General features: G+C 46.5%; 1 protein-coding gene across 1 annotated transcript in view; it reads right to left on the bottom strand.

Moving 5' to 3' along the window:
* Positions 1-17,500, bottom strand: part of stxbp4 (syntaxin binding protein 4) — a gene marked incomplete at its 5' end in the record, with an annotated part of 91,960 nt that overhangs the window by 69,024 nt on the left and 5,436 nt on the right. Inside the window, 5 exons of the mRNA XM_079491900.1 lie at positions 123-229; positions 2,951-3,083; positions 4,849-5,026; positions 8,060-8,154; positions 16,651-16,725. Coding sequence (XP_079348026.1) covers positions 123-229; positions 2,951-3,083; positions 4,849-5,026; positions 8,060-8,154; positions 16,651-16,725 — 588 coding nt within the window. The remainder of the gene's footprint in view (positions 1-122; positions 230-2,950; positions 3,084-4,848; positions 5,027-8,059; positions 8,155-16,650; positions 16,726-17,500) is intronic.

Here is a 17,500-nt window from a genome sequence, read left to right as displayed (position 1 = left end):
ACGTTGTAAGAAACTTAAATAGTTGCATCAAATGAATGTCTGTACGTCTGTCTGATTGATTGATTGATTGATTGATTAATTGAATGACTCCATGATGGACTGATGATTAGTCCGCATCCTACCTGAGTTTGGTGCGTGTCAGGACGTCGCTGGCCTCCTCGTACGTCAGTCCAATCAGAGACTCCTGGTTGATGGACACCAGCTGGTCCCCAGCCTGTAGCCTGCCGTCCTGAACACACACACACATGCAACACATGCAACACACGCACGCACGCACGCACGCACGCACGCACGCACGCACGCACGCACGCACGCACACACACACGCTTTGTTTGAAATAGACACTCATGCTTTCTAAGGTGTGATTTGGGGTCCTAAGGATGAATACAAAATGAATATCAACATCTTAAAACATGCCCTTTTGATGTAAATCAAAAGGGGGGGAAACCACCTGTCAGTGGGGAGTGTTGGCTGGGAGGAGGAGTAGGACTAAGGCCCTATACGTCCTCTCTGGGGGGGGTACTACCTGTCAGTGGGGAGTGTTGGCTGGGAGGAGGAGTAGGACTAAGGCCCTATACGTCCTCTCTGGGGGGGGGGTACTACCTGTCAGTGGGGAGTGTTGGCTGGGAGGAGGAGGAGGAGGACTAAGGCCCTATACGTCCTCTCTGGGGGAGGGGAGTGTTGGCTGATGAATGATTATCAACATCCTAATACATCCTAATACTGGGGGGGTCAAATTATGACAGGCAATTCCTGCTGTCAAAATATGTCCCCCCAGTCAAAAAAACACTTTGTTTGAAATAGACACTCTTGCTTTCCAAGGTGTGATTTGGGGTCCTAAGGATGAATACAAAATGAATATCAACATCTTAAAACCGTGCAAACTGTGTATACTTGTCAGGACATCAACATTCCAGGAAAACGATTCTATAAATGCCATCTATGAGCGGTGCCAACCGCCCAACGTGTGACTTTGTGTATATGTCACCCCGTTCTCTCCCAGTGCACATGTCTCCTTGTCAGGTATACCCCCAGTCCATGTGTCTCCTTGTCCTCAGGTATACCCCCAGTCCCTGTGTCTCCTTGTCCTCAGGTATACCCCCAGTCCATGTGTCTCCATGTCCTCAGGTATACCCCCAGTCCCTGTGTCCCCTTGTCCTCAGGTATACCCCCAGTCCATGTGTCTCCTTGTCCTCAGGTATACCCCCAGTCCCTGTGTCTCCTTGTCCTCAGGTATACCCCCAGTCCCTGTGTCTCCTTGTCCTCAGGTATATCCCCAGTCCCTGTGTCTCCATGTCCTCAGGTATACCCCCAGTCCCTGTGTCTCCTTGTCAGGTATACCCCCAGTCCCTGTGTCTCCTTGTCCTCAGGTATACCCCCAGTCCCTGTGTCTCCTTGTCCTCAGGTATACCCCCAGTCCCTGTGTCTCCTTGTCCTCAGGTATACCCCCAGTCCCTGTGTCTCCTTGTCAGGTATACCCCCAGTCCCTGTGTCTCCTTGTCAGGTATACCCCCAGTCCCTGTGTCTCCTTGTCAGGTATACCCCCAGTCCCTGTGTCTCCTTGTCCTCAGGTATACCCCCAGTCCCTGTGTCTCCATGTCCTCAGGTATACCCCCAGTCCATGTGTCTCCTTGTCAGGTATACCCCCAGTCCCTGTGTCTCCTTGTCCTCAGGTATACCCCCAGTCCCTGTGTCTCCTTGTCCTCAGGTATACCCCCAGTCCCTGTGTCTCCTTGTCCTCAGGTATATCCCCAGTCCCTGTGTCTCCATGTCCTCAGGTATACCCCCAGTCCCTGTGTCTCCTTGTCAGGTATACCCCCAGTCCCTGTGTCTCCTTGTCCTCAGGTATACCCCCAGTCCCTGTGTCTCCTTGTCCTCAGGTATATCCCCAGTCCCTGTGTCTCCTTGTCAGGTATACCCCCAGTCCCTGTGTCTCCTTGTCCTCAGGTATACCCCCAGTCCCTGTGTCTCCTTGTCCTCAGGTATATCCCCAGTCCCTGTGTCTCCTTGTCCTCAGGTATACCCCCAGTCCCTGTGTCTCCTTGTCCTCAGGTATACCCCCAGTCCCTGTGTCTCCATGTCCTCAGGTATACCCCCAGTCCCTGTGTCTCCTTGTCCTCAGGTATACCCCCAGTCCCTGTGTCTCCTTGTCCTCAGGTATACCCCCAGTCCCTGTGTCTCCTTGTCAGGTATACCCCCAGTCCCTGTGTCTCCTTGTCCTCAGGTATATCCCCAGTCCCTGTGGTATCAACATAGCATGGAATTGTCTTGAAAATAGTATTGGGTCTGAGGTCTACCCAGCCATGTCTGTAGCCCCGTACCCAGCCATGTCTGTAGCCCCGTACCCAGCCATGTCTGTAGCCCCGTACCCAGCCATGTCTGTAGCCCCGTACCCATGTCTGTAGCCCCGTATCCATGTCTGTAGCCCCGTACCCAGCCATGTCTGTAGCCCCGTACCCAGCCATGTCTGTAGCCCCGTACCCAGCCATGTCTGTAGCCCCGTATCCATGTCTGTAGCCACGTACCCAGCCATGTCTGTAGCCCCATACCCAGCCATGTCTGTAGCCCCGTATCCATGTCTGTAGCCCCGTACCCAGCCATGTCTGTAGCCACGTACCCAGCCATGTCTGTAGTTAATTGTTGACTAGATTTAGAAGACATTTTGAAGCTCTTGATCCTGAAATGATGAAGACTATTTATATGGAGAAATCCTGTCATTTAAACCCATTTTTGGGGGGGAACCCCTTTTGGTTTTTTAAGCATTATGTTATACTTTTGTTATTGAAAAATATCAGATCTACAAGCTCACCGAGTGCCGCGCTACGAGCTTGTAGGTCTGCTATTTTTGAAAAATCGTGAAAATGTAGTGCAAATCTTTGAATATATATTCTTTCAGAGCGAACAAGAGCAGCTGTGGGTGGGGCTTAGCGAAGGGGTCCATTCCATTCACCTTCTGACTGTCACCTCCAGGGTCTATTTCCTGAATGAACACCATTGGTCCTTCAGAGCGATTGGCTCCGCCCTTGAGGAGGAGTCCCAAACCCGTTCCCTTGGAGACGCAGATCAGCTGAATGACGCCGTCGCTGGACCAGAAAAAACAATAATAAAACAATAGAAAAGTCGCAATTTAGAAAAACTGCAAAGTGTGGTTGCCACAGTGGCTTACATAGGCCCCTCCCACTTGACTCTCTTGACAAGTAGCCATTAGATAAGTTAGTCAGTTTGTACTCTTCAGAAAAGTTCAGTAACTGCCTCCCCCTGGCCAGCCGGGGCGCCCGATGGAGGGGAAAGGAACTGGTTGGAATAACGTGTTCCTTCCACGCGCTACGTCCAACCAGGGAAACTCCCTCCTGTCAGGTGTAAAAGGAGCAACTTGTACACTCAGGCATGAAGGAAGCACGAGTTCAAGTCCGTTGCTCTCCCCATGTCCCCCATATATGGGGACTAGGTTGGCGGAGGGTGTGTAGAGCCCAGGATCACATTAGATAATTGACACAGGGGTGAAAAATGGGTTACAAAATCGTGGGATAAAAAAAAAAAAAAAAGTGTGTACTCTTCAGACAAAAAAACCCATTACCAAATAAATTCCACAAACAGGCGTAGGTTATTATTATTTTTCCACAACCAGTGATGGAACCACCATGTAAAAATGCATGGGAGACGTGACGCACTGGGCTGGGCTTCTACTTCTCTCTTGAATATATATATAGTCATTTAGTTTCAGTCACATTTGAGTCACCTGGAATGTTTTAGTGTTAGTCTAGTTTTAGTCGACTAAATGTCATAAGATTTTAGTCGACTGAATCTACAGTTGATTTAGTCGACTAAAATGTGTTTGGCGGGCCTTGATGCCGTCGTAATGCCCGTTTTTACAAAATAGCCAAAAATAAATGAAAACTAGAACTGCACTCTGTCGAGTGCCTACTTGCTTGTTGCACACTAGTAGGCCATAAATGGCCTACTAGTGCGCAAGCAGAGCGCGCAAACTGTCAAATCTCAGCTTCTTTGTGAAAGAACGTTTGAAATATTGAATTATTAGGTTTAGCTATTTGCTACGTACCTACTTTTTGCACATACATTTTTTTTATTATGAAGTAGTGCAGAAGTTTCTATCTATAAAATAAATAATAAAGATAAAGATGTGGATTAAAGGACCCAATGCCAGGGTGTAATTGGTTTTGATGACGTAATAAAGATGTGGATTAAAGGACCCAATGCCAGAGTGTAATTGGTTTTCGATGGTGACGTAATGACGATATGTTTTAGTGTTGGGAGGATTAGAGGTAATGTTCCTATGTATATGTATATGTAATTTGTAAGTTGATTAGCGGTATAGGTTACTTTTGATGCGTATGCACCGTCCCAGCATATGACGTCAGGGTATAACTGGTATAGCTAGCTCTCAATGATCACTAACTCTCAATGATGACGTAATAAAGATGTGGATTAAAGGACGCAATGCCTTTGATGGTGACGTATATCTCGATCAATGTCGGGTGGATTAAAGGAAATGCCTCTATGTATATGTATATGTAATTTGTAAATTGATTAGCGGTATACTGTGGTTACTTTTGATGCGTATGCACCGTCCCAGCATATGACGTCAGGGTATAACTGATATAGCTAGCTCAGTAGTCAGTAGTCATTACGTCATTTGCTGGGACGGTGCATACGCACTCCTGGGCGAAACTAGTACTTGCGCGCTCTGCTTGCGCAAGTAAAAAATGAAAATAGCCGATCTACAAGCTCACAACGCGCCACGCTGCGACGCGTTGTGAGCTTGTAGATTGGCTATTTTCAGCAAATTTCGTCTTCGTTTTAGTCGACGAAAACAACACTGCTACCTACCTGAAAACGTGCGTGGTGGCACGGGCGGCGTGCTGGGCGCTGGAGGCGGGGTTGGGGGTGTACGGGGGCAAATGGGTGGGTGTCGCCGTCACTGCCTCCTTGTTGGGGCGGAGGAGGAGGAGCTGGGGGCTCTCTGACCGCGAGGAGCACGGAGAGGAGGCCGCCTCCGCCAGCTTATCTGCAGTATGAAGACAGAGATACACACACATCAAACTCCACATTTGCTTTTTCTTGTTCCCGCTTTTATATGGCCATCATGTTGTCGCTGGTCACGCATGATTGGAAAGCACTTCTTTGGGTCAATCAATGGCTGTTGTTTTTTGTGACCGCAGGTTGCATTTACTACGAAATCGCACATTTCCCGTCAGTCACTCGAATATCCCCATACATGGGCATGCCCCCATATGTGGTGCCCAGGTCTCGTGACATCACGTGACATCATCAGGGATGGAGATCCACCCTAGGTGAACATAGCAACCATGCTCATTTTTTCTGCACAAACAAAGCCAGGTAATGAAATCACACCCGGGTGTGATTTCATTACGTCAGACATGATTTCATTACGTCAGACAGACCTTACACCACTCAGTTCACACGGGTGTGATTTTTTGTATTTGTCAGTTCGCCTTTCGGCTACCGTATGCTGCGCTCTAGGCAATTGTTAGCTTATCATTGAGTTAGCCGTTAGCGCGGCGGAAAGAATGACTCGTCTCTCCTAATCCAGGGCGCTTTCCGTGGTGTTGAACGGATCGATATACTGGCGCTTCATTTCTGCTCCTCATCCGTCTCTCCCGCAAAATATGAACGCTTTTTGGATCATATATCGTATAAACTAAAACGATCGCAATGTAAGCTAGCTATGTAAAGTGAACTTTTTTTAGTGGATTGTTTCCGGGTCATGGCTTTCCGAGTAAAAGCGGCCATGTTGTTCCGGCACCCCAGAGCTCCTATTTTGAAGGACTTCCGGCACTGATTGTGTTAACAGGCCCTCATCAAACCCTGTACACTTAAGAGAATGTCCCCGCTATGTCACCCTTAGAGCTCCATATATGGACATTCCATATGTTGATCTGACCTCATCGAACCCTGTACACACTCAAGACATGCTCCTTATATGGCCAGTACAGGATTCATTCCATGTTGATCTGACCCCCCACGCCAAAGCGCCAGTGCTCGCCCAGCAGTCTGCCGTCAACGAGGCGGATGCGTGCACGCGACCTCACCCTTTAGGGTGAGGTCGCTTCTCGCCCTTAGGCGTCTTACTGGTAAATCTGCAAGATGACTTGACTTGGCATTTAGCAGAAATGTGACAGAATGTTCGAGATGTTCACATTGAGCCTAGAGTGGGAAGCTATACCGGTCCGGGACCAATAGGGGTCCTCGGATTTACTACAGAAGAGGGGTCCTCGGATTTACTACAGAAGAGGGGTCCTCGGATTTACTACAGAAGAGGGGTCCTCGGATTTACTACAGAAGAGGGGTCCTCGGATTTACTACAGAAGAGGGGTCCTCGGATTTACTACAGAAGAGGGGTCCTCGGATTTACTACAGAAGAGGGGCCCTCGGATTTTTCTGTGACAGACAGGAACTTAAAAATAAATAAAAAATAATATCACACCTGTGTGAAGTGAGGGGCGCTCTTATACATCATCATGACGTAAAATAGACACAATGTCTATTTGCTCAGGCACTATGACAAAAACTTCTCTTCTTCTTTGTGTAGGACAAAAACAGACACTAAGCCGACATGCTCGGACACAATGACGTAAAATTCCCCATTCATTGTCAATGGGAATGTAATGTTTGTGACTTTGTGTAAGACGATAATCTACACTAATAGCCGAGTATATAGGAGGGACTAGCGCCCCTCAAACAAATCACACTTGTGTGAATGTGATGCAGACGAAAAAATATATATATTGAAATTGTATTTCCTTTAGACTAGAGGATAGCCCCTTGAGATGTATCATCTCGTTTTAGAGGGGGTCCTCGGGCACAACACAATGAATACAGTATACATAGACAACACATACAATACATTAAACATGTCGACACAGAACAATACACTTACAACATCAACAAAACATAGATGCTCTCCAAACCACTCAAACACTACATCAAGACCAGAAGCAACTGCACTGAAACACCTAACAAAATACTAATAATAGTGATACTAATAATGAAAATAATAAAAATAAAATATTATTAAGGCAAAAAAATAAATAATACAAAAAATAAATAAAAAATAAATATTATTTAGGCAAAAATATTTTGCCTAAATTTAGGCAAAATATGTAGGCAAAAATAATAAATAAAAATAATCATCAAGCATTAAAGTACACACCTCTCTCACACCAAAAATCAAAAACAAGTACAAATGGGTTTCAGGTCTACAAGCATGGGACAACATTTTGGGGCAGCGGTGGCCTAAGGGTTAGAGGAGCACCCTTGTTGCCGAAAGGTTGTCGGTTCGATTCCCCGGACGGGCAGGAAAAATCTGGGTGGGGAAGTGATTTTCATCACTCACCCAACACCACTGAAGTGCCCTTGAGCAAGGCACTGAACCCCCAACTGCTCCCCCTGGAGCTGCTTAGTGGCCAACAGTATAAGACTGTGGTTGTACTGGTCAGCTCCCAGGTTTTAATGTGTGTGTGTGTTGCTATGTGCAGGGCGTTGCTGAAAATGAGCACTTGTGCTCAGCTACTACCCTGGGTAAATAAAGGATTAAAAACAAAAACAAAACAAAAACAAAAACAACAAATAAAAAAAGAGGTTGTCCAGATTATTGGCCTGGAAAACGTTGGAAGACGCCTGTTAACCCATTCTGGGCGGGAACCCCTTTTGGTGTTTTTAAGCATTATGTTATGCTTTAGCTATTGAAAAATAGCAGATCTACAAGCTCATGAGCGAACGTTTTTAACTCAAACCTTTGCTTCTGGGGAGGTCTCTGGAACAACATATTTTCAGATGGGGGTCGGCGGCCAAATACAGAAAATTCTGGAGGTCCTTGACATGAAAATGTTTGAGAACGACTGACACTAAAACATGGGGTTTTTCAGAAAACTGTCAGGATTTAGAAGACATTTGTAGAATCGTCCTCAGGTCTAAATGGGTTTGAAAGAGGAAACGGAGTGAATGTGATGAGCTCACCTGTGGAGATCTGTGTGGGAGAGACCCGGGGAGAGACCCAGCCTGAGTGTGATGAGCTCACCTGTGGAGATCTGTGTGGGAGAGACCCGGGGAGAGACCCGGCCTGAGTGTGACACGCTGGCCCCATATTTCTCCATCAACTCGGAAAACTCCTTCCTGATGGCAGGCACATGCGCACACACACACACACACACGCACATACGCACGCACGTACACACCATGTTGCTATTTTGGGCATACTGCATCATTACAGACAAAATGACAAATGTTAGAAAATATTGAGTTTGAAATACACACAACAGACAAACATATGTAAATACAACATTACAACTCCACCTATGTTAGTGAGGGGGAGGAGTCTGGGCTTTAAGCATCCTCCCCGGGGACACCCCCACACGTTGCCGGCTCCCCGGGGACACCCCCACACGTTGCGGGAGCCGGGACTCAAAACGTCTGCTACTCGGGGCGGTTCCCTCTACCCATCGTTTGACTCGGCGAGTTCCTTGGCAGCTTCCCTGGATTTCTTTCTCCTTCTGTAGAACGCCAATCCCCCCCCTCCTCCTCCCACAGCTAGTACGCCCAGGGCCGACAACAGGATAGCGAGAAGGTTAACGCCAGTCGGAGTAGATGGCGGGGGAGTCGTTTCATCCGGCTTGGGCTTCGGAGTGACCCCAGGGGTGACCCCAGGTCCATCCTCCACCCCAGGTTCATCGGTGACCCCAGGTTCATCGGTGACCCCAGGTTCATCCTCCTCATCAGGGGTGACCCCAGGTTCATCCTCCTCACCAGGGGTGACCCCAGGTTCATCGGTGACCCCAGGTTCATCGGTGACCCCAGGTTCATCCTCCTCACCAGGGGTGACCCCAGGTTCATCGGTGACCCCAGGTTCATCCTCCTCATCAGGGGTGACCCCAGGTTCATCCTCCTCACCAGGGGTGACCCCAGGTTCATCGGTGACCCCAGGTCCATCCTCCTCACCAGGGGTGACCCCAGGTTCATCCTCCTCACCAGGGGTGACCCCAGGTTCATCCTCCTCACCAGGGGTGACCCCAGGTTCATCCTCCTCACCAGGGGTGACCCCAGGTTCATCCTCCTCACCAGGGGTGACCCCAGGTTCATCCTCCTCACCAGGGGTGACCCCAGGTTCATCCTCCTCACCAGGGGTGACCCCAGGTTCATCCTCCTCACCAGGGGTGACCCCAGCTTCATCCTCCTCACCAGGATTGGGCTCAGGGTTCCGAGAGGTAACGTTCAGTTGGAAGGTGATTGTTGACAGAACCGCTCCGTGTTTCTCCTCCTCCAGTGTACATTTATAGAATCCACTTTGATTGAGACGTAATTCAGATAACTCTAAATGCGATTCACTGGTCTTCTTGATGAGTGCACTGCCAGCGGCCGAGTTGTTGCTGTCCTCTATCCAGTAGTGGTACGTGGCGTTTGTCACCAGCTTGTGCCAATCTAAACTGCAGTTCAATAAGGCGGCGTCTCCCACCTTGGCGTCAACATAATGATGTCCACATGGTAGCTGATCAGCAGGGAAGGAGCACTTGTGTCGTCGCTTATGTGTGCAGGTTATACACGTCATCACGTCCTCATACATAATTCCACACCAGTTCGTTACACACAAGCCGTCATTAATATGATCCTCTAAGATCTTAGCACTGTATTTCATCAATTCTTTAAAGCTTGCAATCAAATTTCCAAGATCTTGCGTCTTGTTCTTGAAATCCTGAAACTTTACTTGGAATTGACTGGTTAACTCGGACAAAGTGTGTTGACGTATTACCCCTTTCTCCTTTTTACTGATCCCTATGAAACGCTGCACCGCCTCGTAATATGCATTACCCAGGAGTTCTTTATAGTCGATGCCGTTGACTTCCTCGAGACTTTGATATAAATCCATTATTGGACCATCAAACCCTGTTTTGTCACACTGAAGGCATGCCCTGGCCAAACAGATGATGTAGAACAAAGCCAAGAGCCTGGCAATCAACAAAACAGAAGGACGGACCCTCATTAATAGAGTATTCAAATCAAACTTTGCCTTCAACTATTAATTTCTGCCTGCATTCAATATATGTGATGTTGACCAGAAAGCCTGCTTTTATGAGAATTATGTCATCATGACAGTGATGACATCATTACATAAGGTCACCTTACGTAGTGTGATTTTAAAATGTGTTCTTTGTTTGCGTTGCGGCCACTAACCCTTGGCCCGAACACGTGATCAGACGGGGTTCTAATTCTGTATCAACTCTAGCAAACAAAGAACCCAAAGTAAAAACAAGATATCCCATAATACTCCTCATCAGAGCGTTCAGCCCGCCAACACAGTTAAAGGAACAATCCCCCTGTATATACCTTAGGGTTACAATGCAAATCCCTTGACTCCTTCAAAACCGCTCTCAAAGGGCACCTACGGACGGCTGCAATTCAAAACTGGCCCCCGTAAAATCTAGACAGTATAGCACACAGTGATGTGAAGGTGACTAGGGATAGAACAGTTTATTGAACCAGTCGATTTAATCGATCATAGAAAAATCATCCTAACCAGATGCCCGAACCACCTTGCATCTGGTTAGGATGCCTCTCGAGTGTCTCCCTATAGGGAGGTCCTTGATGCACGTCCCGCTGGACGAAGACCCCGGGACAGACCAAGGATGAGTTGGAGGGTTTATATGAAGTTACTAATGTTGCTCTGCAGAGGAAAATCTGGAGCTCTCTGGTGGAGCCGTTGCCCCTGCGACCCGGCTACAGATAAGCGGTTGAAGATGGATGAATGAATGGATAAAAGAATGCTGCAAGAACTGTTGAACAAAGTTCTGAGAGGCATGTGCCTCTCAGGCCTCTCAGGCTCTTCACTGAAAATAGCCGATCTATAAGCTTGCAAGTTGCGATGCGTCGCAAGCTCGTAGGCACACCAAAGATTCACTTCCACAGATTCCTCCACAGCCACTTACTCCTGTGTCAAACAAACAATCCTCGCCAAAACGGCCAAAGTTAAGGGTTGTTTTGGCAGTTTCTGCAGGTCACCTGCTCAGCCTAAAGTCTCTCACTCAAGGCCGCTATATGGACAGTCATCGGCTGTGGCCCGATTGTGTCACTGTGCATTTGTGGACCCGCGGACGGGCCTGATGGTGGAAAAGCACAGGGCACAGCACATGCCATGCCATGTGACGTGCTGACCCGCTATCTGACAAGACGCCGCTTGTTTTCCGGTGACAGCGCGTCAGCCGAAGGGACACTGGGGTCAGCATTTTTGTCGGGTTGCGTCCAAGTACGAGTCAGCTCGAAATACCAGCATGGCGGCTGGCATACCAGGGGTGGGCATCTTTGATGATGGAGAGGGCCACTATATTTCCACACTCTCTCCAGAGGGCCGAAAACCTCTTTCCTTCTCACTCTGAGCAGCCAGGTGAGTGCAATAACCAATTATGGAAACCCCCAGTGGAAAGTTACCATGCTGGCTCACAGCCTCACACTGCACTCAAACCAAAATACCCTTCAAAATAAAAGTATGACACATGTTACATACAAATAATTACAAATAAAAAATACAGTGCATTTACAGCGTATTTTCCGGCAAAAATAGCCGATCTACAAGCTCAAAACGCGTCGCACTACTTGCGTTCTCGGCCTAAAATGGGAACAAGTCATAGGCTTGTTTGGGTTTTAAATTCTCTTAATCCTCTATAAAGTATTATTTTGATGCCAATAATTTTGTGACATGATGAATTCAGGACTTTCATTTTGCCTGTATTATTGCAGTATTGCTTCAATGCTTTGCTACGTACTTTTACTTGAGTAAAAAAATTCAGACCCATCTGAAGTGAGTGGTGCTGTACTGTACTGTACTGTACTGTACTGTACTGTACTGTACTGTACTGTACTGTACTGTACTGTAAAGTTGGCAAGCTGGCTGAGTGACCTTGTTTGGTTTTGTGTATGAAAGCGAGCATGGCAAGGCGCAGGAACAGTATACTGTACTGTACTGTACTGTACTGTACTCATGTGTCCTGTACTGTACTGTTCTCTGTACTGTTGTTATTAGTGTTGTGTTCTTATTTTTTCTTATTATGATGATTATTATTATTATTACATGGATTAATATTCTGATCAACTGTACTGTTGATATTATAGTTGTTATTAGTGTTGTGTTTTTATTTTGTATTATTATTATTATTATTATTACATGGATGAATATTCTGATGTGACCTTTCTTTCTGTACTGTAGTCATGTGTACTGTACTGTTCTCTGTACCGTTGATATTATTGTTGTTATTAGTGTAGTGTCAGGGCTCGACGCTTAGCATTTTTATTTTTTTAATATTTTACTTATAAAAACACCTGGCAACCCGCACCCCGCGGTCATTTTCCGCTAACCTGAGCGGGGCTCCCTAGCCTGCTGGAGGGGCTCACATCATCCCATGCACCCTCGAGAGGAAAAAAAAGGAAAATAAATGCAGCCTTGAGCCTACCAATAATGTGGTCTTGTGGAGCTTGATCACCTCCTCCTCCTCCTTTCCCCAAATTGCCAATCCCAATAAATCCAAAAGTAGCCTAGTGTGAATACTTCCACAGCCTAATTACTAAAGGATAAACTATCAGTCTTCTCCTAAATCTGTCAATCTTTGTCAACTCAGCACGTGTTGACAACGCATTGTAAACAGAAGCCGTGTGTGTGTCACACCAAAAGTGGTGACCTATAGAATCCTGTACATAGAAGCATCACGCAATCGTCACCCCTACACAGCTGTCATTAATTAATGGTCTTGACTTGATTGCCTATGCGTTCAAGTTATATAGGGTGAAAACCGTGAAATGCACAGGCTCATCTTACATCGCGGCTGGCTGCCACTGCAGGCAACATGCACATTTCCAAGAAAGTTTCAGGGCACAGTACTTTGTGTAACAATGTGGATTATAGTTTGCTCACTTTTCTGCTGGTCAATGTGAGAAAAAATGTAAGGACTGGAAAGCTCTCTCTTTCTCTATCTCTCTCCCTTTCTCTCTGTCTCCCTCCCTCGCTGGGGTGAAGACGTGTGTGCTCTCTCTCTCTCTCTCTCTCTCTCTCTCTGGGGTGAAGACGTGTGTGCTCTCTCTCTCTCTCGCTCTCTTCTCTCTCCTCCCTCTCTGGGGTGTGTGGGGGGGGGGGGGGATTAGTTGCGCTGCCTTCGACAGTGCTATACTTCTCCAGCAGCGGTGCAGAACCGAGAGAGTGACACATTCTTTTGGATGTAAACTGCGCAACTTTTAGCTTTAAAGATCGGATTCTGTAGTCGCACCGGTGCTACAAAGTGAATTTTACAACTCGCACGGTGCAATGCGAGTACCTAGTCGCACTGTCGAGCCCTGTGTAGTGTAGTGCCATTTGCGCTGCATCGCGAGGCGATCCAAACCCCCCCCCCCGCGCACGCACGCACGCACGCACACACACACACACACACACACTGTACGTAGCTGTTTGTTGTTGCAGCGCGCGCGTGTGCGTGTAGTGTTGGTGTTGTTGTTCTTATCCATATATGCGCCTCGGTGCGTCCCGCTTGTACCACGCCAGGTGTCGACGCGGTCGTGTTTGCATTATTTTAACTGTCCAAGTTAGAATCAGTGTGTGCGGTGTGTAGTTGTTCTTCTTCTACTTTTGGTATGTGTGTGTGGGTCACGTGGTGGGCTTTGAGGGAATGTAGTGTTGCCAGGTCCGCGTATTGTAAGCGAGTGGTAGTATGTGTAAGTAGCGTGTTGAATGGCATTTTTTCTGTGCTTGTTTTCATAGACGTGGCAACAAATTAGGCGGGGGTGTCGGTGCTTGTGGCGTGTTTGTGTTTATTATTGATATTGATATTGTTTGTGAGTCTGGACGGGAGGCGGCTTTAGTGGCAGTGCAATGACAATTTTTACGCGGGTGGTGTTGAGTGTGGGCGTGCTGCGCGACATGAGGAGATAGCCGTGGATCGACGCGGAGGGTAAGTCTGTGACGTGTTAGTGTGTTTAGTGGGTTGTTGCAGTGTGTGTTGCAGTGTGTCAGTGACGTAGTAGCTGGTGACTTTTTTTCCTGGGTTGCGTACAGCTTTTTGGGTACACCTTTTCAATTGTATAATAGATATTTGTTGTACTGTGTGTCCATGTCATGTATGTAAAATGTAAATGTTCTTATTTGTATACAGGGCGCCATTGAAAAAGAGACCCTGGTCTCAATTGGATTCCCCTGAAATAAAGGTTACAAACAAACAAACAGGGACACACATAGCTGTCTATAGGAGTGGTTGCACGGTTGCACCACCAAAAAAATATGAGTACTTGTTCCACCACGGTGATGAATAGACTCCAAACTCCAAACTGAGTCAGCAAGAGTCACCACAAAACACAATAATATTAGCCTTTTCACGGGTGGTTGCTATGCCAACCTTTGTGGTGACAAGGGAGCCAATCTGCAACCTTTCTTGCTGATACCGCTTATGTAACCACCAAAATAACCTATTCTGTTCTTTACTGTCAATTCAGAGATGTCAATTCAGAAATAGAAAATGAGAAAAGTGGCCAAAAAAGTGACCATTAACCCATTTTGACCTGAGATCAGATTCTAAAAATGTCTTCTACAGTTTTCTGAAAAAGCTATGTTTCTATCGTCGTCAGTCATTTTTCAAAAATAGCAGACCTGCTATTTTTCAATAGCTAAAGCATAACATAATGCTAACACCAAAAGGGGTTCCCGCACAAAATGGGTTAAAGCCCCATTTAAAAAACGAGCTAAAATATCTGATCTACAAAGCTCACAACATGTTGCGACGTGACGCGCCGTGGGCTTGCAGATCTGCGATCTTCGCTGTTTTTGTAAATGAATGCACATAGTGCAGTAACATTACGACATGCCGTGTGTGTGTGTGTGTGTGTGTGTGTGTGTGTGTGTGTGTGTGTGTGTGTGCGTGTGTGTGTGTGTGTGTGTGTGTGTGTGTGTGTCACATAATATGTTACATGCAGATGGGCGTGAATTGAGAGCGAGCAGTGCCGAGCTGAAATTAGATTCATCTGCAAAAAAACAGTACAGCATTCAGAGATGGAAAATGTATTAAAAAAAGAGCTGAATTTGAGGTTAAACTAGAAAAAGCGCCCCTCGGGGCAACAGGTCTCCACCAGGGCAGGTCAGGTTGTGGCCTCCTGGTGGCGCTGTAATAGGCCAATGTGAAAAGGGTGCAATTTGTTCTTATGCCTTTGATGGCGATTTGAGGCATTTTGTTCCAAAAATGTTTTTGCAAAAATCCACCTGTTGGTGGCGCTATAACAGGCCAATGTGAAAAGGGTGGGATATATTCCTCAGCCTAGTAAATTGCACGCTGCGTTCATTATTTGAGGCTTTTTGTTCAAAACGGGCCAATCCTGCAAATTTTGAAAGCCAATGTTAGCCAATTAGGATGGAATATGAAATATCGGACAGATCCGTCTTGAACACATGACTATAGAGATAGTGTGTAACGATTTGCGGGATTTTTGGACAGAAACTGGAGGAGTAATATCAAAAAATGTGTTTTTTAAAAGTCGGCCTCCTGGTGGTGCTATAATAGGCCGTTCTGGAAAATTTGGGCAGAGGTTCATCGTTGGCATCCAGGGAGTTAACGGTGCCGGAGATTAGCTATACACAGACGGACGGACACACGCACACACGAACACACACACGGACTCACTGACGGAGTGCAAAACATACTCTCTCCCCATGCCGTCGGCCTGGTGGAGACAATGAGAACGTATTAGGGTGGGGGGAGATTACCATCCACTGGGACAGAGGGACCCCCAAGTGACGCACGCCCCTGGACATCACTTGGGGCCATTATGGACACTTGAATGCTGCTGGCATGTGCGTCACCAATGTCCCCTATAGCAATGTGAGTCCTAGAAGGTTGTTTACGACTATACCCTCTGGGAACAACGGGAAGTGGTTTGAATCACACAGGACACCACCCCAGGCAGGGTCTTCTTATTTTAATCATGTTTAGGAGCCAGGACACAAGAAACACTTTCCTGGGGATTGTATGTGTGTAATATTTTAGTCGTGTGTGTGTGTGTGTGTGTGTGTGTGTGTAATGTGGTCGCACATCCTTCCTGGACTACATGTTGTCTCAGTAAGAGAGCCCACATGGTGTGTACTGTGTGGTCATTGTAAGAATTCAACAATCCAGTCAAACCCAATAGAGCACCGAAGTCTGACGTCAATTTCGGTAGAGAGCTTTTTATTTGCATTGTAATCCCCATAGGGGGATTTTAAATCGCCTCATATAAGAACTGTGTTTGAAAAATAAACACGTCATCCCGGCCGTTTCACTCATATGGATATGAAGAATGAACTGACTGAGAGAAAACGCTTATTGTTACTGCTACTGTTGGTTACATTTTCACTAGAAACAGACTGTATCATATATGAGGGACTAACTGTCATAAACGATACAGAGACACCTCCCTGACAATAACGCAGAGACAGCTGGTTTATTTTTGTTCAAAAGCGCTGCATTTCCAATTAATGTAAACACGTGTTGACACATGGTGCAGTATAAGAACACGCTGCACACATGGTGCAGTATAAGAACACGCTGTGCACATGAGCCTAATTACTGTATGAATGTTTCATGTGCATAGTTGAATAAATCAAAGCCGGATCATTACCTGGATTCCTCGTCCCTGGCGATCAACAGAGACATGTGATTGGAGAAGGACGCTGTCCGTAAGATCTCTACTGCCCTATCAGGAAACAGAAGAGAGACGTCAAACATGTTCAGCCGACCTGCCGGCCATTGTTCCAAAGTAAAAACCTTTGGTTGGTCCAACAAAAACAAAGAAAAACAATGCATTTGTCATACGATTAGGACTTCGAAATAACGCCCCGACTTGCCATGACGATTCAATATTTTTTAAATGTTTGGAACATCTTTGAACCTTTTCGCCTATTATGACACGCCCAAAACAGGGATTGATTATTTTTTTATCGATATTGTTTTGAGGGGCTAATGCCCAGCTTTGAGTGTTTGTGAAAGCACAAACATTGTGTATAGTGAAGACAAAAGTGAGGACGCAAATTGGCCGGCGTGATTGGGTGGGAGATGATGTATGATGACATATGATGATAAGAGCACCCCTCACTTCACACGGGTGTGATTTGTATTACTGATTGTTGCTACACCACACCTGTCATTGTATTACTGATTGTTGCTACACCACACCTGTCATTGTATTACTGATTGTTGCACTACACCACACCTGTCATTGTATTACTGATTGTTGCTACACCACACCTGTCATTGTATTACCGATTGTTGCTACACCACACCTGTCATTGTATTACTGATTGTTGCTACACCACACCTGTCATTGTATTACTGATTGTTGCACTACACCACACCTGTCATTGTAATACTGATTGTTGCTACACCACACCTGTCATTGTAATACTGATTGTTGCTACACCACACCTGTCATTGTAATACTGATTGTTGCTACACCACACCTGTCATTGTAT

Source organism: Electrona antarctica (genome assembly GCF_951216825.1).
Source record: "Electrona antarctica genome assembly, chromosome: 22".
NCBI lineage: Eukaryota > Metazoa > Chordata > Actinopteri > Myctophiformes > Myctophidae > Electrona > Electrona antarctica.
The sequence above is the reverse complement of the archived record's forward strand: the minus strand, read 5'-3'. Positions and strand labels throughout refer to the sequence as shown.